Source organism: Alligator mississippiensis, chromosome 10 (assembly GCF_030867095.1).
Source record: "Alligator mississippiensis isolate rAllMis1 chromosome 10, rAllMis1, whole genome shotgun sequence".
Taxonomy (NCBI): Eukaryota; Metazoa; Chordata; order Crocodylia; family Alligatoridae; genus Alligator; species Alligator mississippiensis.
In genome coordinates this window covers 48,094,632-48,121,435 of record NC_081833.1, presented here as the reverse complement: position 1 = coordinate 48,121,435, position 26,804 = coordinate 48,094,632, and the positions used below count along the sequence as shown (strand labels likewise).

General features: G+C 42.2%; 1 protein-coding gene across 7 annotated transcripts in view; it reads left to right on the top strand.

Annotated features, from left to right (window-relative positions):
* The window catches only part of FTO (FTO alpha-ketoglutarate dependent dioxygenase), a 420,744-nt gene that overhangs the window by 264,723 nt on the left and 129,217 nt on the right, over positions 1-26,804 (top strand). Inside the window, exon 9 of one of the 7 annotated variants that reach the window (XM_019497461.2) lies at positions 13,304-13,389. The exons of the other annotated variants lie outside the window; for them this stretch is intronic. Coding sequence (XP_019353006.2) covers positions 13,304-13,389 — 86 coding nt within the window. The remainder of the gene's footprint in view (positions 1-13,303; positions 13,390-26,804) is intronic. 7 annotated transcript variants of the gene reach the window in all.

Sequence of the window (26,804 nt, the reverse complement as noted above, 5' to 3'; positions counted from 1 at the left end):
TTCCTCTTCCCAGTGAACAGAGGCGTACAAATATACTGCAGGAGGCAGGTTTGCCATACGCCTCTGCAAAAAGGGGTTTAATAACTACTCCATGATTTTCCATGATCCCTATAAAATTTAGGCCTAAATAGTATACTCAGAAGTTTTTTCAAACAGGTTAGTCCTGTTCCAGATGTAGAGTAGACAAGTGTTACTTGTAGGTATGATTCTTTAAAAGCTGGATACTTTAGTTCAGAGCCTTGGCTGCCCTCTGTCATTCTCAGGGCAGTGATAAATACAATAATCTGGTCAACTGACAGTTATTTCCTCTGCATGATTTGGTGAAATAAAGCTGTTGCAAGTGCCACCTGCACCACTCCTGTTCTGAGTCCCCTTTTAAGCCCTAGTGATTCCTATTTGGAATTTGTAAAAGTAGAATAGCTCTGAGGTGAGCCCCATAATGCAGCATACCCTACCTGGAGTTGCTAGTATCGTTGTATGTTCCTCTGGAGTCATGTCAAGCAGGAAATAAATAATCCCATCCTTAAGAGGGCTCATAAAAACTGATTTATAAAGAAAGAAGGGTAAAGACAGCGAAAACTGCTTTTGCCTAATTATAAGAGTATCCAGCAAATTTGTATCTGTAACAAACAAGCATACAGAGAATTCTTTATTCAGCAAGAAATGAGACGGATGTTGACAGATGAAGCTTGAAGTTGTTTTAAATGATCATACAGAAAAATGGGCCAGAATAGGATGAACTCAAGTACAAAACAGCACTAGATGCAGCAAAACTCAGCTGATATTACACTGTAGTTTAGTTTTTCAAAGACTATCACTGCTTCCCAATTCTGAATGCTGCAAGTTTGTTATTGACATTTTGTGTACAAGACATGTTTTAGATAGTGATAATGGATTATTTTAAATATTATTCTACAGCTTTTTAGAGTTTCATGTTAGACTTCTAATGTACAAGTGTGGGTTAATATATACTGCACCAATCCTATGTGATAAAATAATCTACCCAAATTGCATCTAGAAATGTGAGGTTCTTCCTTGAAATCAGTTGACATTGCTTTGCTTCCATAATGTGCATAGCAGAATGTAGAGTCATGTCTAACTATAAAAAACTTCCCTATTCTCCAGTAGCTGCCTATACCTTATGTTTAACACTGGGTTTGTTACCTTAATGTTTCACTCCTGTTAATATTGATTAAACTGTAGAAGGTTTCATTGCAGTTAATAGGGGCACACTTTAAAATTTAGATCATTAACATTTAAACAGATTTTAATTGTTAGACTTAACAAATTTATGCAGGTAAAGATTCAATTGCTTCAATTAATTTACATTTACATGTGTAGAGATCTTTTGCTGGGGCTATTCTCATAAAATGCTAAGGGTCCCAGAAGGAGTTCTTTACACTATTCTTTCCATTTTATCTCTCTAGATTATTTCCTTGCAATTGCTAGGCTTTTTTAGGGGGCGTTAACTAAAATCTATGTTGTTTTTAGCCTTTCAAATAGAGAGAGAGCTTGGTTTCACTAGATCTACCTGCAAAGAACCACATGACATTTTAAAAGGAGTGGTTTGTCAAGCTCATTTAGTAAAGTTAGTTTAAAAGTAGATGCATGATCATCCTTCTCTGCTGTACCAAGATCACTGGTATCCCCTTGAACTTAGAGGATCTTCAGGTTTGCTCTTTCTTTCTCATATCCCTCTACCCAAGCCATGTGAATGAAAATGAATTTTCCAGCTCACATAACCTTTTTGTTCCTTATAATTTTCCTGGTTGTGATATGGCTATGACTCTTTCCCCAAGAAGTATATTCCCTTGTTGTATATAGTTGCCATTCAAAGTATATTGATTTTCCTTGCCTTGACTTTAGAATCATAGAAGCATAGAAAGTTAGGGTTGGAAGGGGCCTCAGGAGGTCATCTAGTCCAACTGCTGCTCAAAGCAGGACCATCCCCAACTAGATCATCCTAGCCAAACTTTGTCTAGCCAGGTTTTGAAAACCTCCAAGGATAGAGCTTCTACCACCTCTCTGGGGAAGCTGTTGCAGTGTTTTATTACCCTCCTCATGAGAAAATTCTTCCTAATATCTAACCTAAACTTGTCTTGCTTTAACTTGAGACCATTGCCTCTTGGTCTGTCATCTGCCACCATTGAGAACAGTCTAGCTCCATCCTTTTTCAAACCCTGCTTCAGGTAGTTGAAGGGTGCTATTAAATCCCCCCTCAGTCTTCTCTTCTCTAGACTAAGGAAGCCCAGTTCCCCCTGTCTTTCTTCATAAGTCATGTCCCACAGCCCCCTCACCATTTTTGTTGACCTCTGCTGGACTCTCTCCAATCTGCCCACATCTTTTCTGTAGTGGGGAGCTGCCCAAAACTGAACACAGTACTTCAGATGTGGCCTCACCAGTGCTGAAGAGAAGGGAATAATCACTTCTCTTGACCTGCTGGCAATACTCCTACTGATGCAGCCCAGCATGCCATTAGCCTTCTTGGCGACAAGGGAACACTGCTGGCTCAAATTCAGTTCTTTGTCCGCTGTAACCCCCAGGTCCTTTTCTGTAGAGCTGCTGTCCCACCAGTCAGCCCCCAGCCTGTACTGGTCCATGAGATTGTTCCATCCTAAGTGCAGGCCTTTGCACTTTTCCTTGTCGAACCCCATGAGATTGCACTTGACCTTGCCTTGTTGAACCTCATGAGATTTAGGAACCTAAGAAGGGTTAAGCATCGGATTACTAATAAATTACCTATACTACATATGCAAATAGTAATATAATACTAAGATATATGAAGAGAAGAGTTGACAAAGAATGAGGCATGAGAGGACTTGAGTGGTAAGTGAGGTACTTTTGGAGTAAACTGATTTGGAGTGGTTGGCAAGATTTTGGCAGTGAAAGACTGGTGAGAGGAAGTCCAATGGAACAGAAAAAAAAGACAAAGCCAGGCCAAAAGCAGCTGGAAAGAAATTTTGAGGAGAAGAATTGAAGCAACAATAATTAGCAGGTCCAGTGGCTATAGAAATGAACACAGTATGAGCTGTAGTTGAAGAGGAGGTGGAGAGCTAGGGTGGTTAAGTGAGAATGGTAGACACCAGGACATGGTTCCTTTTGAAAGAGGAGCTTATTAGTAGAGTACAATGTGTTAAAAGGGAAGAAGAGATGGACAGGTGAACGCAGAAGGTGAATTGAGTTATTAGCCCAAAGAAAATGGAATCAAAGAGGAATGATACATACTCTTGCTGACCAGTTAAACAACAGTGACAGTTTTTTGCAGAAGGTTTGCTTTGTTTTTTAATTTGGAGGATTGGAATTATGTAAGGAAAGACAGCTTAGATCAAGAATTGGAATATTTATCTTGGTAGTTAGTGATTCACTCTGCCAGGCAGGATTTCTCCTATTGGTCTGGAAGATAATCTAGAAAGAAAAGCAATCCCACTGTAATGGCACTTAGAAACCTAATTTGCAAGGATTTTTATTCAGAGCCATAGGCTTAAATGATAGTAGCATCCGTATCACATAAATGTGAGGAAGATAACCTTACATGAAAAGAAAGGAAATATGGATGGGGGACTGAAAAAAAAATTTTTGGTAATGTTTTCCCTACTTAAAATAAAATGAATATGAACAGACTAGAGCACAGGTCGGCAATTATTTCAGGCAGAGGGCCACTTACCGAGTTTTGGCAAGCCATCAAGGGCCGCATGACAGGCACTCAGGGGCAGATAACTATTAATTTTCTAAATTTTTAGGGGCCTTGCGGGCTGGATAATGGCCTGGCAGGCCACATCTGGCCTGTGTTCCGCATTTTGCCCACCCCTGGACTAGAGGTAACTAACAAAAGCTTGTACATTTACACTAGGCAGGCATTAATTTATGTCAGATTCCATCTTATGTTATCTGAAAATTCAGTGTAAAAATTAAGGGACTTTTTTTCTAAAGAAGATGGAGTATAACATGATTTTATGTTATCTAATTTTTCAGTTAAACATTTTCATTTCCGTATTTGTGCATGTGTTTCTTGACATGGTGGCAGGGTGAGTGTGCATGGAGTTTTATGATGATGATTCTGATGCTGGTAGCTAGTACAAGGTCAATAGGTTTCAGGCATTGCAAGTTTAAAATGCTGAATTTTTGTATTATAATATCATATTACTTTAGAGCTTCTGCTAACTTGAAAATAATATTCACTGCTAAGGGACTGAGATCTGCACATAGATATTTTATGAAGGAAATAAATATTTAAAAAAGCATACACTGGAGTGTGTTGGCATTTCAAAACAGGGTCAGAGATTTGTTCATCTTTTTAGAAGTGTCACTGTTTTAATGTACATCTCTATAAACACTGAGCTATTCATGATAAAGTAACTACTATGTTGTTTTTGCCAATTGAAACAGCATACAGACCTCATTTTTGTTTCAAAAGATCACAAGCTTTCTGTAAATAGTGTTACAAGGCTTCCCTATATGGAGCAAGATGGAAGTTTCCAGAAAGATGATTTATTCTATCTGAACTGCACAGAAAAGACAAGCAGAATAGCATTTCCCTGACAAGTTTATATGATGTTACTTTTAATTAAGATAATTTCCTAAAGATGAACAAAATGATGGCAGTTTCTTCACTAAGGTAAATGGCACTTTTTTGCAATGGATCAGTATCTCCCTAACACCAACATGCGCAACAGTATACTTGGGACCATATTGGCTAGGTACAGACAGCCAAAAAGCCCAAGGCTCAATCAATTCAGTCTTTGCAGGTTAGTCTAAAATGCACAGATTAAATTAAAACAGAAGTGAACCCACATGCCTGCAGTGGCTGAGGCCAGACGCCAGGGGGCGCTAGTATATGGCTTTCCAGCTGTGTGTTCACTTTCTCTTCCTGCTGTCCCGGAGGTCTCTGGAATTTGCAGTCCAGACTTACAACAAGAGGACTCGGCAGAATTGCTCATTACTTCCTCTTCCTGCTTCCAGATGCCTCTTGGATTGTAGTCCACAGTTGCAGCCAGCAGCAAGTTTGAGTCAGGGAAAGGGTGTTTAACCCCCCTCCCTGGCCCCAGGCCCTGGCCAGGGTTTGCCTGGGGGACAGTCCCCCCAGCTTACAGACTGGACTGCATCCCCAGCAAAGCTTACCCCCTCCCCTCCCTTGTCAGCCAGCCCTCACTTCTCCAGTTAGGAAGCAGAGGGGCAAGGCCAGCCCTGATCTCTGGAGCAGACAGCATAGCCCAGCCCAGGGCTACAAAATGCTGGGGTGCTAGAGGACTCTGATTTGACTTGAACCAGGAAGGACTGTGCCCAGCCTGAATGTACAAAGTGCCTTTGCGGGGACTAAGAAGATGTGCCACCCCAGCATTCTTCTGACTAACATCAGCTAGAAGCCTTGTGTCCCATGGGCAACAGGAAGGTGCCAGTCAGGCAAACATCCATTTCTCTTTAGACAGGAGGTACAGATGCACACTTAGAGTGGAAGTGTTTGAATGATGCAGTAGATTTGTTTCTCTTTTGCATTTTGTGCACAGTGAAGAGTTGTGCCTAACTTCAGTACAGTACCTCTTGCCATTCTGCATACCACTGAAGCGGACCTGTGTCTTAACAGCAAGTGCTGACCTTTGGTTGCCAGACCCTTGCTTTTGACTGAAAATGTGTTTTTAGGTAAGAATTCTGTATGTTGTACATCTGCTTTATAAACTAGCAGGAAGGCTCTTGGAATGGTTTGTGAGCTGTTTTATAAAAAGCAAGGAAGAGCTAAACTGTAACAATGCACAGAAAAAGAATATGGATAATACAGACCCTAAATGGAAATTTTTTTCCAGTTGTATATGCCCTGCACAAGTGCTGCACACCCCCAAAATAGCACTGAGCAGTCTCAACTCTCATTGAATTAAATGGGAGTTGAAATTGCTCAGAATCTTATGGGGTTGGTCTGCATCACAGGCAAGGTTTTTGATGTATGAGGTTCATGAATTTGACTATATAGGAGGGCTGAATAACTTCTGCAGCTTCTGCTCTTCACTCCACTTACTCTGTTGCATTAAGAACTATTGAGAAATAAACCTCAGAATCAACTCTGCCATTTCTTAGAATTTGCCTTCCTGTAATTCAAGATTAAAATTCCAAGATACAGAATAGAAAAGTATAAGATGGAAACCTGTCCAACTGCTGTCATTCTGCATTGCTGTAGAGCCAGCAAAATAATTCTATTGAAAAGTAAGCTATTTACGAAGCGGCAGTGGGAGGGTTTGTAGAAGTATTTGTAAATGTGTAGTTTTTTGCACCATGTCTGTGTACATGCCTATGCAAATGAACACACCTGTGAGGCTTAAAAACTAATATTCATGCTTCCTTTCAAAATGCTTTAGGAATAATACTGGCATCTCATTAGATTATTAGATCACTGCCAGCCAGAAATTCAGCTATGCTTGCTACTCAAAGAAGGACTCAGGCTGAAGTCCAGACAGATCTTTGCAAAGACCTCAAGTTACTTGAAGAATATTTTGCATGTTGGAGACTCCACCCAAATCAAAGAAAAACTGTTGTCACGTCATTTCACCTAAACAATGCCCATACCAACCAGAAACTCACCATTACTTTCTGTGCAGAAGAGGTTAAGCATGAGGTGTTCCCCAAAATACTTCATCATAACTGTCAATCAGAGCCTCACCTTTCATGAACATCTACTGCACGTTGCTAAAAAAATGAAAGATTAAATTAACCTTGTGCGTAAACTGGCTGAAACAACGTGAGGAACAAAGGCAACCATACTTCAAATGGCCACTCTAGCACTTGTTTTTTCTGCAGCAGAATATTGCTCCCCAGTCTGTAACAACACTGTGCACACAAAGATTATTGATACACAGTTAAATGCAGCTATGCAAATTATATCAGGAATGCTAAAAAGTACACCATTGCTATGGCTTCCAGTCCTAGCGAACGTTGCTCCCCCACAGCTCTGTTGCAATGCCACATGTGTGAGGGAATACCATCAGGCCATCAGTAACCCAAACCTCCCAATCAGTAAGGGTATCTCTGTGCCACCACCGGATAGGTTCAAATCTAGAAAACCCTTCTGGAAATACGCCAAGAAGCTCTATGATGATAACAAGAATATTGAAGAACAATGGAGGGAAGCCTCGGCAAATACCAGCCTGCCACAGAAATACATCATTAGCAACCCTGCAGTCCCCCAGCCAGGATTTGACCTACCAAGAAAGATTTGGTCCTCTCTGAATAGCATGTGGACACTTCATGGAAAATGTGGACATCTACTCCATAAATGGAGAATCAAAGAGAGTCTGGGTTGCGATTGTGATGCAGTTTTTCAGATAGTGCAACACATTGTGAACAATTGCCCAATTAGATCTTTTAATGGAGATCTAAAATCAATCCATGCAGCTACCTGTAAAGCAGTCAAATGGTTATCAAATTTAGATATTAATCTATGAATGGTGTATGAATGTAAAAAGAAAAAGACAACACTAAGCCCCCTAAACCCCAGGTATTTAATATATGCTTTAATAACTGGTTAGATTATCACATTTAAGAGATGCTCAAGTCCTTGGGAAAAACAGCAATATTGTTAATCCAATTATATTTTTGTATATATTTAGTTTGCCTTCTGTTGAACAGCTACTACTTTTATCCCAGTTATTGGGGCATCACAATGAATTAAAGCAGCAGAATTTGTTGTCATTATCCCTTTCTTTTCTTTTCTTCTTGTTGAGTGAGGCAATGCTTGTATGTCCACTCTGTCACTTACGGGTTTCCATCATGCCAAGTGAAGGCTGAAATTTAGTTAAAACCTGCTATTAAAGAGCAGCCTGTAGGCATTACAGGTGTCAGTTTAACTTGAATGTTGCTTCAGCACTGTTTTGAACAATTAGTCCATGACATCTATAACTCTTTTATAATACAAAAATAATTTGTTACAAAATCATGACCAACTCTAACATGTTCTTACAAAGCCTTTCTCTCCAGCTTAGTTAACCTATTGAGTAATGAAGAAAATTTACCAAGGAAATGAAAACTTGATAGGAGACAAGGAAAAACCTTTCTTAAAAAAATGAAGGATTCATCATGCACCCGTAAACACAGGGATGGCACAGTTTTCTCCTGTAAAGATCCCAGTGTATACACAAGCACAGTCCACTCTTTCAGTTGGGTTGTCCCAGTTAAGATCATAAGGGAAGGAAACAGCAGTTTGGAGATTGACAAATGTTGTTTCAGGTTAAATCACTTAATGCTATACAATATTGGACACAGGGCCTCTAAATAAAGTGGGAAGCTGATTTACATATTACAACATGGAATGTAATCTGTTGAATTTTCCATTGGCTGCATTAGAGCCAACATTTTACCCATAGTTTCCTCCCAAATGGTTTACCAAGACAACCAGCACAACCTCCTTGGCTGTGAAATGCAGCCATTATGGGAGAGAATCATGGTAAACGTACACTCACCCTCCCTGACTTTTTGACTTGACACTAGATATTTGACACTTTCAAAAAGTTCCATGGGATTTTCAGTGATCACATGTGGCTGAGAAACTGATATCACGTCTTATCTAAAACATGGAAATTTCTACACTTTTCATTTTGAAGGAGCTAAGATCATAGTGAACATAGTGAAAAAGAGGCTGTGAAAATGTCTCCCCCCAAATATTTTTATAGCCATTTTAGAAGAATTCTTCCAATTTTAATGATTACAAGTTAAAACATTTCTATTTTTTTCCTTATCTACAGTGAGATCAATAATAGTTTTAGATTTTGATAATCAGTTTACAAATAAACTTTATATCCTCACATGTATTACTGTGCAATAAAGATGTTTTCTTTAATACCCTCATTTAAAACAAGAAAATATTTTATATATATTCAGGCTTTTAAAATTTATTCCCTCTACGAATCAACTTCACTGTTTTCTGAATACTGTAGTTCACTTAAAAGCATGAAGTTAATTGAACATTACTAATACAAGGTGTACAGTAAGCTGAGTTTTGTTTTTTTTTTAGTCAAAAATAGATCCTTTGTGGTATTACAGAAACTATATGTTCTGGATTATTATATCTTCTCTCCACCTTCAGGAAGAGTAGCCAGTGACAAAGCAAATGCTTGGCAAGTACTATAAAAATGAAAAGTCAAAATACGTCCAGAAAAAACATTCTGACCCAGTTATAAACAGAAGGATTCACAGCAACTTAAATATACATATTTACAGTTTTCCTAACATGGTTTTTAGCTAGCAGTAAAGCTGCAAACTACTACTAGGATAAAATTATATATTTTTATGAGTACCACAGCATATATTTGCATATGCCAATTAGTGGTGGTATTACATACTCATGTGCACTAGCACTTACCAAGATGATGCTCACAAATGCAAAATTTTGTCCTTTTTCTGTGACATCATCCTGTCTTTGACATTTTAGTCCTACAAGCTAAATTTATTTTGAAGGTTCATTCAGTTTTTTTCTCTATCTCCCTACCTTTGGGAATAAAAGCCTAGTTAAGTCAATGAAAGTCTTTTCCATTAGCACTTTGTATCAGGGTCTAAAAATGTAGTTTTGCTGGACATGCTGCATTTGCATACAGAAAGATTAAATGAATTTGGTATCTCTCCTAAGGGCTGCAGTTCTGTGCTAAAAATAAGTGTTCCCCTATTTCACTGTTAGGACATGATTCCTAACTCCAGTCCAGACGGGTCTGTCTAAAAACTATAATCAAGCTGATTGTATTGCCTCGGTATTCTAATTCCGATTTTGGATTTTGCTAGATAATCTCTAGTAGAGTGTATCTAATCTTCATGAAACCCAAAGTCTTTATATAAACTCTATGGATTTCCCTCCATGTGTCTGTCTAACTGAGATGTGTCTTCTGGCTGAGCCATAGAGACATTAAATTACTGAGTAAATCAATACAGCGTTGTTATGTCACTGTATCTTTTTCAAAGACCAGCTCAAATTTTGTATGCTGCAGCTTTGATCCTTTTCATTTAATTCTAAGTACACTTATTATTATAGTAACTGTTGTTTGTATGTTATTTTAGCTTTTTACTTAAGTAGCTATTTAGCAATTTAAATGAAAATGTAATTAGGTTACATCTGTTTTACATGTGTGTAATACCATACAGATGTAAACGTCTATTAAAGCCATATTTTCTTTTAGGCAAAAAGACATAAAAAAAATTGTATCAATCATACTTTTTTTTTTAATAGTGTGTATAAAATGTCTTCCAGCGTCTGTGTTTTGATGGTAACGCTTTCTACGTTTATGAGATAGACAAAGTGAAAAGTTTGATGATAAACAAGTCCTTTTTAGTTGTACAGGGCGAAATTTTACTTCGGCATTAATGTAAATCTAGAGACACTCCTGTTCAGCTGAACTCCCTTGAAGTTAGTTACAGGATTCGTTACAAAGCAAATCATCTCTAATAATGCAACTATTTAAACTATTTAGGAGCCTAATTCTGCTCTCAAAGCCTGTTCTTAGAAATTCAATTGAAGTTTGTTGAGTATCTATAGTTTTATAACATTGTACATTACAGGAGTGTTTGGCCTAATAAAATGAATTACTAAAGAAGTAAAATTTCTGTTGCCTTGAGCTTACAAGATATTGAGTCCCCTCAACTTTCAAGGGACTTCACTGGAGATGAAGAAGGACATCCTGTTTCATGGCCTGAACAGTGGCTCTGTGTTTAATTCCCAGCCCTATTAGACTAAAAACAGACTTTGGATTTTTCCCAGGCCTTTTATTGTGAGGCCTGGGAAAATTCTGAGGCCTTTAAATACCAGAGAAGTGTCTGTGAAGTACCAAGATAACACTTTCTTCCTCACCTGCCCCCATTCAAGTTAGTTCAAGTTAATTCCTATTCAAGCTGTGTGTATACGTGATTGTCCTGGGTCTGTTTGGGTGCAAGCTAGTCACTTCAGGTGTCTGTACATCAATGCATGGAGCCTGGGAAACAAGCAGGAATAATTGGAAGTCCTAACACAATCAAAGAACTATAATGCAATTGGAAAACAGAGACTTGGTGGGATAGCTCACATGACTAGAGCACTATCATGGGTTAAGATTAGAGGGGAGAACAATGAGGGTGATGTTGTGGTGTGTGTTTGCTATAGAACCCCCAGGCCAGGAGGATGAGGTAGATGAGGCTTTCTTCAGACAACTAGCTGAAGTTTCCAGATCACAGGCCCTGGTTCCCACAGGGAACATCAGTCACCCTGCCATCTGCTGGGAAGGCAATACAGCATTGCACAGGCAATTCAGGAAGTTTTTGGAGAAAGTTGGGGACAACTTCCTGGTAGAAGTGCTAGAGCAGCCAATTAGGGGATGTGTTCTTCTTGACCTACTGCTCACAAATAGGGAAGAATTGGTGGGGGATGTAGAAGTGGATGGCAAGTTGGGCAGCAGTGACCACAAGGTGATTGAGTGCTGGGTCCTAACAAAAGCAAGAAAGGAGAGCAACTGAGTACGAACTCTGGACTTAAGAAAAGTAGATTTTGACTCCCTCTGGGAACTGATGGGTAGGATCCCCTGGAAGGCCAGTCTGAGGAGGAAAGGAGTCCAGCTAGCAGCCAGGATCAAGTGGAGTGCCCCAGGGGTTGGTCCTGGGGCCAGTTTTGTTCAATATCTTCATGAACAATCTGGAAGATGGGATGGATTGCACCCTCAGCAAGGTCACAGATGACACCAAGCACTGGAGGATATGGCTAGGATTTAGAGTGTCCTAGACCAATTGGAGGATTGGGCCAAAAGAAGGCTCAACAAGGACAAGTGCAAATTCCTGCACTTTGGATGTAACAATCACATGCACCACTATAGCCTGAGGTCTGACTGGCTAAGCAGTAGCTGTGCAGAAAAGGATCTGGGGGTTACAGTGGACAATAACATGGATACGAGTCAGCAGCACCCTTGTTGCCAAGAAAGCTAACAGCACACTGGGCTGCATTAGTAGGTGTGTTGCCAGCAGATCTAGGGAAGTAATTATTCCACTCTCTTCTGCACTGGTGAGGCCACATCTGGAGTATTTTGTCCAGTTTTGGGCCCCCCACTATAGAAAGGATGTGGACAAGTTGGAGAGAGTCAAGTGGATAGCAACGAACGTAGTTAGAGGGCTGGGGCTTATGAAGAGAGACTGAGGGAACTGGGTTTATTTATTCTGAAGCAGAGAAGACTGAGGGGGAGATTTGATAGCAGCCAACTAACTGAAGGGTAGTTCCAAAGAGGATGAAGCTAAATTGTTATCAATGGTGACTGATGACAGAACAAGGAGCAATGGTCTCAAGTTACAGCAAGGGAGGTTTAGGTTAGATATTGGAAAAAATTTTCTCATTAAGAGGAAAGCACTGGAACAGGTTACCTAGAGAGATCGTGGAATCTCTATCCTTGGATTTTTAAGGCCAGGCTTGACAAAGCCCTGGCTGGAAGAATCTATTTGGGCTGGTCCTGCTATGAACAGGGGGTTGGACTAAAAGGCCTCCTGAAGCCCCTTCCAACCCTAATTTTCTATGATTCTGTGGGTCAAAACCTGGGACAGTTAGACCTGGAATAAACTTGGTGTCTGTTTTTAGCCTGACTGATTCCTATGGGTATAAATACAAGTTGTGTATGGGTATAAATAGAAGCAGGATCAGCTGTGCTGGGGTCTGTCCTGGCAGCTGATCCACTTCCTTGGCATTTACAGATGTTATCGGGGTTGTTGTCCCAGAGGGTCAGACGCATTGTGTTCCTGGGGCTTCAGGGGCCCAATCTTATGGGACAGTGGCCTTGGGCGCCATGCTTTTACTTGGCTGGGCTGCTCCTGCAGCAGCTGCAGTGGGGTGTGGGGCGCAAAGCCCCGCGCGCAGCGGCAGCTGCCCCTGCCCCACACACAGATCAGGGGAGCATGTGCCCCCCAGGCCTCAGCCAGCAAGGCCTATGCCAGCCACCCAGACTCGAATCCTCCCACCACCTGGCCAGCCCAGCGCCCCACTCATCCCTGTCCCTGCCTCTGCCCCACTCCCTCCCTCACTGAGGGGACCTCTATCTTCCCCCTCTTCCCTCCCCCACAGACTGACCTGCTGGGTGGAGAGGAGGGTGGTGGATGGTTGATCCTGGGGTGCATTTTAATTCAAAAAGTGAACTGGTACTTAAAAAGGTTGGAGACCATTGGGCTAGAACATTAGCTTGTTCTCAACTTGTGCCACCATAAAAATTTTGCATCCTATGTGACTTCAGGAAGTTGTAATTCTATGTAAACCGTTGTCTTCTGTATATCTTGGATATATCTCCTTTCTCAAATACCTACCTGTCATTTCTGTTTAAATTATAATATCTTTCAGGATGTCTCTTATTGTGTGTCTGTATGACACCCAGCAAAATGGGACCAACATTTCAGCTGGAATCCTTTGGTATTCCTATAATACAGGTAATAAATGATAATGCATACAAAGATGATAACAGTACTTCTTGAAAGGTGCTTGATCTCTTATAGGGATAGTCCCTTTATCTTTCCTTCCCTAGAAGAGTCCATTAGTCTGTCAGTAGCTTAAGAATACTATCAGTTAAGATGTTTATTCAGTTGTGTATTGCATTATAGTTTCTATTGGTAAATAATACATGAAACCTGCATTTGTAAGATAAGGCAAATCTTATTTATTTTTGTTTGTTTATTTGTTTGTTTTGAATTTACATCCACATAATTTATTCTTCTTGGAAAAAGGAAACATTTTAACAACTTGCTATTGTTTTAATCTATGTTAGGTATTCAATTCTCTACATATTCAGAAAATAATTTTAAAGGAAATGTTATGACATCAGTACAACATTTGCTTGTATTCTTCTCATGTGCATCTAACATTCCAATCCTACAAATGTGTATGTAAGTTAGGAAGGTTCCATACAGACATCATATAGCTAGATCAAAATGAAAAGTTAAGCTTCTCCCATTCTTTCATCATTTAATCATTAAGGGCCAAATCACTGTCCTTCAGTGGGAATAAGGACTACTGGATTTTCCTAAAGATTTCTGAAACTGCTTAGTGCAAAGACAGTAGGAAGCAACAAACTATCAGTTTTATGGTATTGTTTCACTGCAATGTCTAGTAGCTGAGCCACAGTTAAGATTAATTACAAAGCTTGTATTTCAGGAGTTTGTAACGTAATGGCTGTGAAGAAGTTGTCATGACCTTATCGAGACAGTTCCCAAACAATCCAGTAAGATCTTTTTCTTTTATCTTTTTTATATTAACATTCATCATGCAGAGAATATGAAATATTGAACATCATATTAAAGTAAAGTAAGGCAGGGATTGAAACCTGAGCTTCCTTTTATTTCAGAAAGGCATGTAGAAGGAGAGAGAACCCACACATTGAATGATGAAGGGCTTTTCATTTGAGAAGGCAGGGCCAGAGCGCTTTGGCTTCTACTTGTTGCTTTAATCCAAATTGGTGACTTTATATTTTTAAAAGCCTTGGGCCTTAGCAACATTTACATAGCACCAGTAGTATAACCTGGGTAGAGTTATAACTGGAGGAAAGGGGGGTAGAACAGAAAAAAACACTGCTGCCACAGCCATGTGATTGTACCAGTGGCAGCTGGAGGTCACTGCTGTCCTCACATGTCACAGCTGCTTCAGGCACTTGGCTTTGTTGTTATTTGAGTTGTGAGAAGCTTTGATACCTGATTCAATTCGGAGGAGATATGGCCTGATTCAGCAGCCGAATCTCCAAATACAAATTGAATCGAGAGACCTATTAAAAGGTCCAGATCAAATTTCATAGATTTCATAGACATTAGGGCTGGAAGGGACCTCGGAAGATCATCGAGTCCAGCCCCCTGCCCAAAGGGCAGGAAGTCAGCTGGGGTCATAGGATCCCAGCAAGATAAGCATCCAGTTTGCTTTTGAAGGTGTTCAAGGTGGGCGCTTGAACCACCTCCGGTGGCAGGCTGTTCCAGACCTTGGGGGCTCGGACAGTAAAGAAATTTTTCCTTATGTCCAGCCTGAAACGGTCTTGTAGTAGTTTATGACTGTTCGACATAGTTGTCATCCCTTGGGGCGCTCTGGTGAACAAACGTTCCCCCAGATACTGGTGGTCACGCCTGATAAACTTATAGGTGGCCATCAGATCACCCCTGAGCCTGCGCTTTTCCAGGCTAAAGAGCCCCATGGCTCTCAGCCTGTCATTGTAGGGTCTGCTTCCCTGACCTCTGATCATGCGCATGACTCTTCTCTGGACTCTCTCAAGCTTCTCCACATCCTTTTTGAATTGTGGAGCCCAAAACTGGACGCAGTACTCCAGCTGCGGCCTCACCAAGGCCAAGTACAAGGGGAGAATGACATCCTAGGATTTGCTTGAGAAGCATCTATGGATGCAAGCCAGCATTTTGATCACTTTACTAGCCACAGCATCGCATTGCAGGCTCATGTTCATCTTGTGGTCAATGATGTCCCCCAAGTCTCTTTCTTCCATAGTGCTAGCCAGCGTAGCAATGCCGAGCCTATAAGGATGCTGTGGGTTTTTCTTCCCAAGGTGGAGAACCTTGCATTTATTGGCGTTGATCACCATCAGATTCTCATCTGCCCACTTGCTGAGCCTGTCCAGGTCAGCCTGGATCACCCGCCTGTCTTCTGGTGTGGATGCTTTGCCCCAAAGTTTGGTGTCATCGGCAAACTTGGCTAGTCCGCTTCTGACTCGTGTCCACATCATTAATGAAGATGTTGAACAATATGGGTCCAAGGACAGAGCCTTGGGGGACCCCACTGGTCACAGGACACCATGATGAGTGACTTCCATCAATTACTACCCTCTGGGTCTGACCACGGAGTCAATTTTCCAGCCAGTGGATCGTGGTGGACCGAAGGTGACAATTGGCCAGTTTCACCAAGAGGTGATCATGGGATACCACATCGAAGGCTTTTTTGAAGTCAAGATATATGACATCAATCTCTTCTCCCTTGTCCAGGTGATAGGTCACCTGGTCGTAGAAGGAAATGAGATTGGTCAAGCAAGACCTACCCGCGACAAACCCGTGCTGGCTATCCCTTAAGATGTTGGCGTCGGCCAGTCCATTAAGGATGGCCTCTTTAATAAACTTTTCTAAGATCTTCCCTGGGATAGAAGTCAGGTTGATGGGCCTGTAGTTAGCCAGATCCACTTTCCTCCCTTTCTTGAAGATAGGCACCACATTCGCCTTCTTCCAGTCTTCGAGAACTACACCAGAGCACCAAGAGTTTTCAAAGATCCATGCTAGAGGCTGGGCTATGATGCTCGCCAGCTCCTAGAGTACCCTGGGGTGTAGATTGTCAGGGCCGGCTGACTTGAAGATATCCAGCTTCTCAAGATGTTCCTTCACAAAGTCAGCATTAATGGTAGGCAGGGGATCACCCTCAACCAGACTTCCCTGTCCCGTAGCGGGCATGGGCGTCCCATGAGACTGATGAAAGACCGACGCAAAGTACCCATTTAATAGGTTGGCTTTTTCCTGGGCGTCAGTTGTCAGTTGCCCCTTCTGGTTCAGCAGGGGTCCAGTGTTGCCCCTGCTTTTCCTCCAGCTCCCCACATATCTGAAAAAGGACTTTTTATTGTCCTTGATGCTTGAAGCTAGTTGGAGTTCAGTTGCAGCCTTGGCTTTCCTGGTATGCTCCCTGCAGGACCGGACCAGTGCAGAATAATCCTCCTTAGAGGTGACTCCCATCCTCCATCCTTTGTAGGCCTTTCTTTTTAACCTCAGGAGGTCTGCTAGGTCCCTGAAGAGCCAGGGGGGCTGCTGTGCCCTCTTGCTGCCTTTCCTCCAAGATGGAATAGACTTAGTTTGTGCATTGAGGATCGCTCCCTTGAGGAGCAACCACTCTTCTTGAACTCCCCTCTCCCTGGGGTCATGGTCCCTTAGGGCCTCACTGACAAGCCTCCTGAGCTTGTCAAAGTTGGCTTTCCTGAAGTCAAGGACTTCCATGTTGCTGACTGACTTGCCAGCTTTTCAGCGGATGGTGAAGGTGATCAGCTCGTGGTCACTGTCACCCAGCTTGCCATCCATCACTAGGTCGCCGACTAGGTCATCCCCAGTAGCCAGTACCAGGTCGAGCAGGTGAAATTGGAAGCTTCTGAATTAATTCAGAGATTTGACCATTGACTATACAGGCAGCAGTCCTCGATAGTGCGGGACACAGCTTCCTCCAGCTGGTAAGTCTGTTGTGGTAGGTGGAGGTGGGAAGGAATGGGCATGGGGGGGGCAGATCAGTGAGGGGAGGATTGGGGCTGGGGCTGGAGCTGGAAAAAGCTACCCGGCTGGGGCAGGGGGGGCACAGGACTCATGGAGAGGGCACTGTGTGCTGCCAGTCCAGGAGCTGCTCCTCTGGTGGCTCCTGCAGTGGCTCTCGCTGCCAGTCCAGGAGGGCATGGGAGCAGGTGTGTGCCCCCCGATCTACATAGGGCGGGCTGAGCCAAGCTGCACTCTGGAAGACTACCCGTAGCTGCCAGGCTGCCTTCCGCGGGGCAGATGGAGCCAGGGCTGCACTCCAGGCAGCAAGCCCCCACTGCCAGGCTGCGCTCTCTAGGGTGGGCATAGTCAGGGCTGCACTCTGGGAGGCTAGCCCCAGCCGCCCACCTCTGGGCTGCACTCCACGGGGTGGGCGGAGCCAGGGCTGTGTTGCAGGTGGCAAGCTCCCACTGCCGGGCTGCGCTCTGCGGGGTGGACGGAGCCAGGACTGCACTCCGGGAGGCTAGCCCCAGCCACCTACTGCCGGGCTGCTCTCAACAGGGTAGGTGGAGCCAGGGTTGTGATGGTTAGCCCCAGTCACAGCCTGGAGTGCAGCCTTGGCTCTGCCCACTCTGCAGAGCACAGTGCAGTGGGGGCTGTGGGAGGGCCTCTGGCCCCACCCTGATCCAGGTGCACACACCTACCCTCATGCCCTGCCATTGCTCACCTAGCCGGGGAGGGGTGGAGCAATCCTGCAGCTTGTCTGGGAGGTGCGGGGAGTCTGGAGCAGCTTCCGCAGCAGCACTGGCCCATGCCTCCCCAACCCATTTGGCAAGCAGCAGGAGGGCATAGCCCCTGCTTCCAGTGCATTCTGCCACCTGTCCAGAGTGCAGCCCAGGCCAACCCACCCCACACACACCCGCTCGCATGCCCTCCTGGACCAGCAGCGAAGGAGCTACCAGAAGAGCAGCTCCCGGACCGGCTGTACATAGCAGCACACAGTGGCGGGAGTCCCCCTCCCAGACTCCTGTGCCCCCCTGCCCTGGCTGGGCTGCTTATCCCAGCCCCAATCCCTCCCTCACTGTAGGGATATTGATCTGCCCCCCCCAATGCCCCTTCCCTCCCTCTTCCACCCACCACAACAGCTTTACCAGCTGGAGGCAGCTGTGTCCAACATTGTCGAGGACTGCTGCTTGTATAGTCTGTGGCCAAATCCCTGGATCTGAATTGGCCCAATCAAATTGGGACAGTAATTCAAATCGCCGAATCAAATTACTGTCCCTCCAAATCGGCCGAATCTGAATCCAAAACAAATACTTGCTGCTTCGCACAGGCCTAGTTGTTATGCCTCTGCATAGGACATACTCACAGACTCAGCACTCAGACCATTACTATCCCATTTTCCAAGCTGTCACTGTTGAAGTGCATCTGCTTTCTGCAAAGTCTCTGATGCTCACAGGTTAGGTTGAAAAATTATGTTAAGGATTACTTGGTATTAATTTACATTGAAATTGGCTACATGAGTTACAGTTAATTTATATGTCAGGACATCTGTACAGTTGCTGGTTCCTATCCTTTATCCCTTCAGTAGATAGAGAAGGTTCACAGGATGTTGAATGAACATCATGGGGCTGGCAAAAAAGCTGTTCTCAAAGACATGGTGTAGGGAAAAACATTTCTTAGCAGCTTTTGCCTCCATTTGGTGTCCTAACAATGTCCTACTTCAATGTAATTTTTCATCAGTTACTGCTCAGTTGCTCCGTACCCCAACTGGCCTCAGAGTGGAACATTGTATCCTGTGTCAAATGTGGCCTTCTTGCCACTTGTGATAAATAAAATCATTCTGGTGCACTGAGGTGAGGTAACTTTGACCAGTTGGTAATGTTAGGCCCTTAATAGTTTAATATGCTTTTTGTATTTTATGGTATACATAAAACTGTTAGACTTGTTTTAAATTCAGAGGATAGTATGGGGAGAAAAAAGAACTGTAGCTACATGATTAATAACAATTATTAAGGCAGATGCATAGCATGTAACATCTTTGGTTTTGTGTTATGACAGCTTTCTTTGTTGATGAGGTAAATGAATATCTGTTATGACTGCCAGAGTCAGGAAAGAGCATTTGAAACCTGGACACAGTATCAGATCATGTTTCACCCACAGAACAAGATTGATTTATTGTGTTACATCAGGGTTAGATGGACCTAGTACTGCTTCACCACATGCTATTTCATTCCCTTGTCTACTAAGTATGCAAGTACAAACAGCTTTAACACAATTCTTTACCTAGAAACAAGCCTGAGGCTTCATCCAAATACTTTTAACATATGAAAATTGAGCTGCTTTGAACTTGTATGTTTTTGATAACTGCTTGGTATGCTTCCTGGAGGATCACCTGTAGGCTTTTCTTTCCAAATCCTAATCCCTTTGATTAAGTGCCAGGACAGATAGCTCTCATTGAATAACTCCAGTCTCATAATTCTTCCTTCATTCAGAGTTGAAAGGGAGCTGCTCGAGCTTCAATAGGTAAATCCTCAGATTTAGTTAAAGTAATTCAAACACTTAGAGACTGAAATTATTCTGTTCTCAAATAGGGTTCAGATGGGCTACTGAATGTTTACATACCACTTGCTGCCAGAAGCTGTAGGATGAAAAAACAAAACAATTTTTTTAGCAAGTAGGCTTAGAAGTAGGAAAACTTTGAGAATCAGAACTTTAAAAGACAACTTGGCTTGGAAATTGAAACCCAGGAGTAGGAACATAGTTACTTTGCCTGACTGTTCTTGTTCTGCTTTTCTACAAGACCAGACTTTGGTGCTGAGCTGAACATTCCATCCCCTCCCCAGCCCTTTTCCCCTTCAAATAACCACCACAATACAGAGGAAGGAAAAACAACCTTGTTCTTTTTATCTTTACAAATGTGCCTGCTGGGGACAAATCTAAACCAGTTCAAGATGCTTCTATTTAAGTGTTCATAGAATCAGAGGGTAACGGGGAATTAGAATGGGCATGTTAGCTATTTTCTCCCTAGGAATTCTATCTGGTATTATTATGGATTTTAATACTTGGATGCAGACCTTAAGCAAGCCATTTTGAATATTAGTAAAATTGCTTATTGTCAAAGACAGTGAAGCTGCTTCATTTACAGAGTATTTATTCTACACACACCCACCAGATTACAATACTTTCACATGAGGAATATTGGTTCAGCTTAATCCTGGTGCAACAGCAAATGAAGTAGTCTAGCTAGATAAATCATAGTAGTCATACAGGGATAATCACATGATACACATTTTCATAGCCATTTTCATCCTAGAGTAACTATCTAACCAGGCTGCAAGCAATACTGCTTAGTTCATAGAAACCGCCGGTCATATTCAGCTGCTTCTATATACTCCCTTGCATATGGAAGCAGCAATTTTGGTTCTCTGGCCACAGCTGTCATTGCTGAGGACAAGTCTAGGCCCATTAAAGTTAATGGGAGTCTGTCTGATGTTTTCAGAAGTGTGGATCAGGCACTTCATGGCATTGCATGTTGAACCATGCAATAAGCTTGTATACAAGCCTGATCTACAGGCATGCATGCACTGAATTATCTTTCCCCCACACTTTTGCATTGCCTGCTGTGTCAGCAAAATGTGTCTTTTCTACAGATTTTTGCCCATACAATTCTTTTTTAGCTGTCTTAAAATAGTGTTTAACTGTTTAAATGCACCTACTCTGGCCTTATATAGGCATTAAGTTTTTCCCAGGAGAGTCACTGCTCTCCCAGAAGAAACCACAAGTATTCAAATGTTCAGAAGTTTTCTCTGATCCAGAATGGCTGATCCAGAAGAAAAATAACTTGGGAACAATCAGGGGCAAATCATTCCCAGGACAATTTTGTCTGGGAGAGTGAATATCTGTACATGTTGTGGTTTCTTTCAGAAGAGTACATGGTCCTTTAGTATGTTTTTCCCTCCCTTCCCCTCCCCATTTGGGAGACAGGGTCACTCACTGGACCTATGGAACAGAACGCTTCCCCCTGCCCCACTTGCCCCTTCACAAATCCCACGTTGTTCTGTAGAGAAACATGGGCTAACCATGGGCAGTCCAGGTCAGCCAGTCAGGGCGTCCCTATGTGCTGCTGCCATCTCTCACCAGGTAGACTAGAGGAGCCTGCAGAGCACGCTGAGAAGTATGCACAGGGATTCTCCCCCAACCCCCCACCCCCAGTTGCACAGTGTCAGCACTTCAAGCTCTCCAATCTTCAGGAGTTCAGCATAAATGTCTGTACGTGTGGGTAAGTTTTTTCTACCAAGAGAACAAACCTAGGAGAAGTCTCTCAGATTATTTGAATATGTGTACATAGTCTGTGACTAGGATCTGAACACAAAACCAGCACACAACTAGTATTGTTAACCCTGAGCATTCAAAAAATCCTGGTTCAGGCTCCTCAGAATTGGAAGAGTAACTTAAAAGGCATGTTTTTTTTAAACTGGTTATTTCTGTATTTCTTTACTGTTGGTGCTTTCAGAGCATACTCAAGCCACTTTTTAAAACTTTTCTCTGAAACTAAGTTGTGTGTGTGTGTGTGTGTGTGTGTGTAAATATTAAGTTAGATTTGCATACTATCATATGATTCCAGAAGATGGCACTTTAAGCAAAATACCAAATATCAACAAATAAAATAAGTAGCCCTGACACACACAGACTGTGTCAAACAGAATTTAAGGTAGGAAGTACAAAAGAATGGTGGCCAACCAGAACTGCAGAATGGACATACGTAGGCATAATGCAATGCACAGGCTAAACATTTGCAAGGATCCCAGGATTAACACTTCTAATGGGTAAAAAATATTAGATACTTCAGATGATCAGGACTTCAGCATTACATATCACTCAGAGAGATTACCTCCAACAGCAGTTACTCACCCCATCATGTTGAATTGGTACTGATGTAAGGGGAACAGTGTTAATTGTAGAATTGCCAGAGCTGCTTTCTGCAGAGACCGTTGAAGTCATTCAAGTAACAAGGCCAATGATTCCTCCAAGGTTATGAGATTGTACCAGATTTCTGTACTGAAATGACTGGATTCTTTGACTTGTTTGATAAATTAACCCAGTATATCTTGAAATTAGCCTAGCTATTGACAACTTGAGGTTTCTTTCTGTTAATAAGGAAATAACAACAGTAGCCATGGTTAAATAAACTTTTGAGGAAGAAGGCCTAAAGGCATCCTGTTATTACCTCATTAACAAGAAACTCCATTAAGTTGTTATTATTATCCTGTAATGTGTTCTCTCTTATCACCCCAGCACTCTGATCAGCTAGGATATTTAATGAACTGGTAATAAATTATAAAAATTACTCAGAGCTGAGCAGCATTATAAAGAAAATAAAAACAAAAAGATTTTATTTTTGAACATATGCTGTTAAAATGATGAAAGTTTTGCATGTTCTTATGACAAAGCTTTGGAATGAAAGCAAAAGTTTATGATACATTTTATTATACCTGTAAATCTGAAAGCATAGCTATAGTTTTTAATTTTTATTTTGCCTCTATAACTATTTTTATACCCTTTTTATGGTTGACTGGGCCAAGGTTTAAAATAAGTTCTATTGGGAGTCAATGCCCCATTAGTCTTCTGTAATAAAATATGAACCTGGCTAAAATAAAACATTATGCCGTAAGAGCAATTAAGAGTGGGCTTTTGTAGATAATTGCCAACACAAAATAAAATCAGTGTTTTTTTAATGGATTTGTGGAAAACAGTTCGATAATTTATAATAAAAATTTTGTTATTTTACATTTTCTATTTTTGTCTCTGCTTGTGCCTAGTTCCTTTAAAAAAATTACAAAATGATCAAACCCTACTTTTAACCCATGTGTCATGTTAATGTAATCTGTTGTTTCTGTTTTATGTTAGAAATGCCATGATGTCACTTAAGAAAGTGTCCCTTCCCCTATCTGTCCGTCCCCACTCCCGCCCCACCCCACCCCCGAAAAAAAGAAAGGGTTCCTGAATGAAAATCTGGATGGGTGCTTTATAAGAATGATAAAAAGTAAAGCTGTGCTTTGTGCTTCAATAAGGGGAGGATTTGTAGGACACCAACCTAATCTACTGGGCATTGTCTGAGCACAAAGCATAGCATCTTATTATCTCATAGTGTCTTAAAAACTATAAACACGGTTGACAGATGCTTCTCTAATAGTACAATAATAGCCTTTTTGTGGTTATTAGATTAAGCTTTCAATAAGTTAGGAGGAATGCTGAAGGTTTGTATTTAACAGAAACAGAATGTACTATGTTAAATTTAGATGGGCTATTGTTGTTTTGAAGTATTAAGTGGGACCTTTAAAAAATTAGTTTTTATTCCAAGTTTGAATAGTACACAGCCTTGACTATGTAACCTACAAACAGAAGATGAACATTTTGGCTTAGCATTTAACTAATAGAGAAGAAAAAAGATTGAATAGGAGACAAGGAAATGACCAACACCTTTCTTTGGTTTTGGATGGATGTGCATTTGTCATGACAGTAATGTGTGGAATATGCACCACTTACAGAAGCCCTGAAAACAACTGCTAGATTTCTGCAATTCATCTAGGACCTAAATCTGCATATATTGTTTACACCTCCAAATAAAACCTCTGGGACCTTCAAAAACTTGAGACAGCCCAGTTGTGGTTATGCAGATTTGATAGTGTGTTTTCTAAAATTGCGATACTGTAATTATTTCTCAAAGAAATTGACTCATCATGTCTACTAAATATGGAGAAATGTTTGAAAAAAGTTGTTCTTACCCTTTAGGAATACATCTACATTAAGGGCTCTTTTATGTCTTTAGTGGTCACTGACACACACAAAAGCAGCTGGTGTCATTTAGTGTGTGCTGGGACCAAGACAGACACAATGTGTGCAGGGGTAAAAAAAAAAACAAAAAACAAAAAAACCCCAAAAAACAGTGTTTGAGAGCCTAAGTCAAAGAGGAGCTTATTGTGATTTTCCACATTAAGAAAAACAGTTAAATTCAGATTGGACTTGCTAGCTTGTGTTAGCTAATCCTGACCTAAACTCAAACTCTTGCTTGGTGTAAACATTACTTGCATCTTTTGGAATAATGCCATGTGTATTATCTCATGCCTCAGATTGCCAGTGTAGAATGAATATGGGAAATTGCCCTCTCCAGCCACCTTTTGGCTGATGCTACCAGCAGTGTAAACACTCCACCATGGTATTGACTACCTCTAGGGCACCACTGAGAATCATGCCGTGTACAAAAGGTTGTGTTCCCTGCTGTACTTTTCAGGTGCTAGAAGGTTCAGTATATGGAAGGAGTTGTACAGCTTTTAAGGGATGCAATGATGCTGTCAATCACTTACATAACTAATGGTAAGTGACCGCAGCATAAGCTGCAGGTGCTGAGTTTGCATAGGTACAAGACGAACAAATGGATTTTCTGTTTCCTTTCAGGATCTTGCAAACCTTTGCAGGAACAGCTGTAATTTAGTCTTAAAACTTTATCTCATTTCTTAGCTACTGACTAGCAATATATGCGCCTCAAATTGTTTAAAATGTGTGCTTTCAAAATAGGAAATACAAAAAAAAGAAGGAACTAAAATCTCATAAAAATGTATAGTAAATTCCTTTAAGGTACCTTCCAACCCCTATGAAACTACTATTAGGATCCTTCAAATTGCCTTCATATGTTTCTACATTTCTTGCTTGGTTTTAGAGCATTGGGAACCATGGGCAACAGTGGTTCAATGGGACCGTTACCTTGTTCCACAATGTAAAATAAGATTTATGTGGGGGGACTGTTGCCTTACAGCAGACGTCAGCAATGTATAGCTCATGGGCCAGATTCAGTCAGCAGAGCCATTGGATATAGTTTGTGTAAATGGGGCTTTGGTGGCATTTTCCATGGCAGCAAAAAGTAGACATCAGTGATAGGTGCTTCCCCTGTGCCACACTGGAGAGAAACAGCGGTGGTGGCTGGGTCCCTGTGTCCACCCACCCACCTCCAGCCCATGCTGGGTCATTCTGACCCACAGCCTGAAAGGGTTACCAACCACTTCCCTACAGAGTTACATCTTCTTAAAAAATAAAAGAGACGGATTGAGGTAGTCAACTGAAGACTGTGGTGCTGGTGTCATCATGAAGGCTTCAGCTTCCATGATCATAGTTTGCTCTTTGGTGAGAGAGGCAGTGGTCTGCTGGGAAGAGACCGCCTCCACCTCACTTCACTAGGGAGAAAGCTCTTCTCAACCAGATTGGTCAAACAGGTCAGCCAGGCTTTAAACTGATCCTGCCAGGGGATGGGTGAACTACCACCATAGCGAGCCTACCAGGCAGCTGCTGCAAAACTAGCAGGTTAGGGCACCCAAGGGAATCCACTCCTACCCCAGCCCTGGAAGGGTGTCCTCCTGGAAGTGCAAGGAAGCCTAGGGCTTCCAATGGGACACCTACGTGTCTGTACACCAATGCCAGGAGCTTAGGGAACAAACAGGAGGAACTGGTCCTCCTGATCAACAATAATGATTATGATCTCATAGGGATCACAGAGACCTGGTGGGACTCCACCTATGACTGGGCCACAGGAATAGATGGCTATACCCTGTATAGGAGTGATTGTGCAGAAAAAAGGGGTAGGGGTGTAGCTCTCTATGTCAAGAAAAGCTACACATCACTGCAAGCTGACATTGGCACCCATGGAGGACAACTGGAGACCCTCTGGGTTAAAATTCCTGGGGAATGTGGCACAGAGGACACAATGGCAGGAGTCTACTATAGACCTCCTAATCAGGAACAAGGGCTTGACCAGGAATTTGCCAGGAAACTGGCTGAGGCTGCACGCTCTTGGTGCATGATTGTCATGGGAGAGGTCAACTACCTGGACATCTCATGGGAAGAGCACTTGGCCAAATCTGAACAGTCACAAAGCTTCCTCACTTGCGTGGACAAACTCTACCTGACTCAAGAAGTCTATGGACTGACAAGAGGTAAAGCGCTCCTGGACCTGGTACTGGCTAAAGGAGATGATCTAGTCAGCCACCTAACAATCGATGGAAAGCTGGGAGATGCACTGACCGTGAGGAGCCGATCACTTTTACTGTCCATTGCAAAGCCGACAAGTCAATCAGCAATGCAGAAGACCTTGACTTTAGGAAAATTGACTTTGACAAGCTCAGGAGGCTTGTTGTCAAGGCCCTAAAGGTCCATGACTCGAGAGGAAGGGGAGTCCAAGATGAGTGGTTGCTCTTTAAGGGAGCAATCCTGAAACCACAAGGGATGTCCATCCCATCTCAGAGGAAAGGTAGAAAAAGGGCACAGCAACCCCTTTGGCACAGCAGGGAACTCGTGGACCTCCTACATCTGAAAACAGAGGCTTATAAAGGATAGAAGACAGGAATCACCACAAAGGAGTGTTCTGCACTGGTCCTGTAAGGACTGAACCAGGAAAGCCAAAGTGGCAACCAAACTCCAGCTGGCTACATGTATCAAGGACAGTAAAAAGTCCTTTTTCAGACATGTGGGGAGTCGGAACAAAAGCAAGGATAACATTGGATATCTGCTAAACCAAATGGGACAACTGACAACCAACACCCAGGAAAAAACCAACCTGCTTAATGGGTATTTTGTGTTGTTTTTTCACCAGC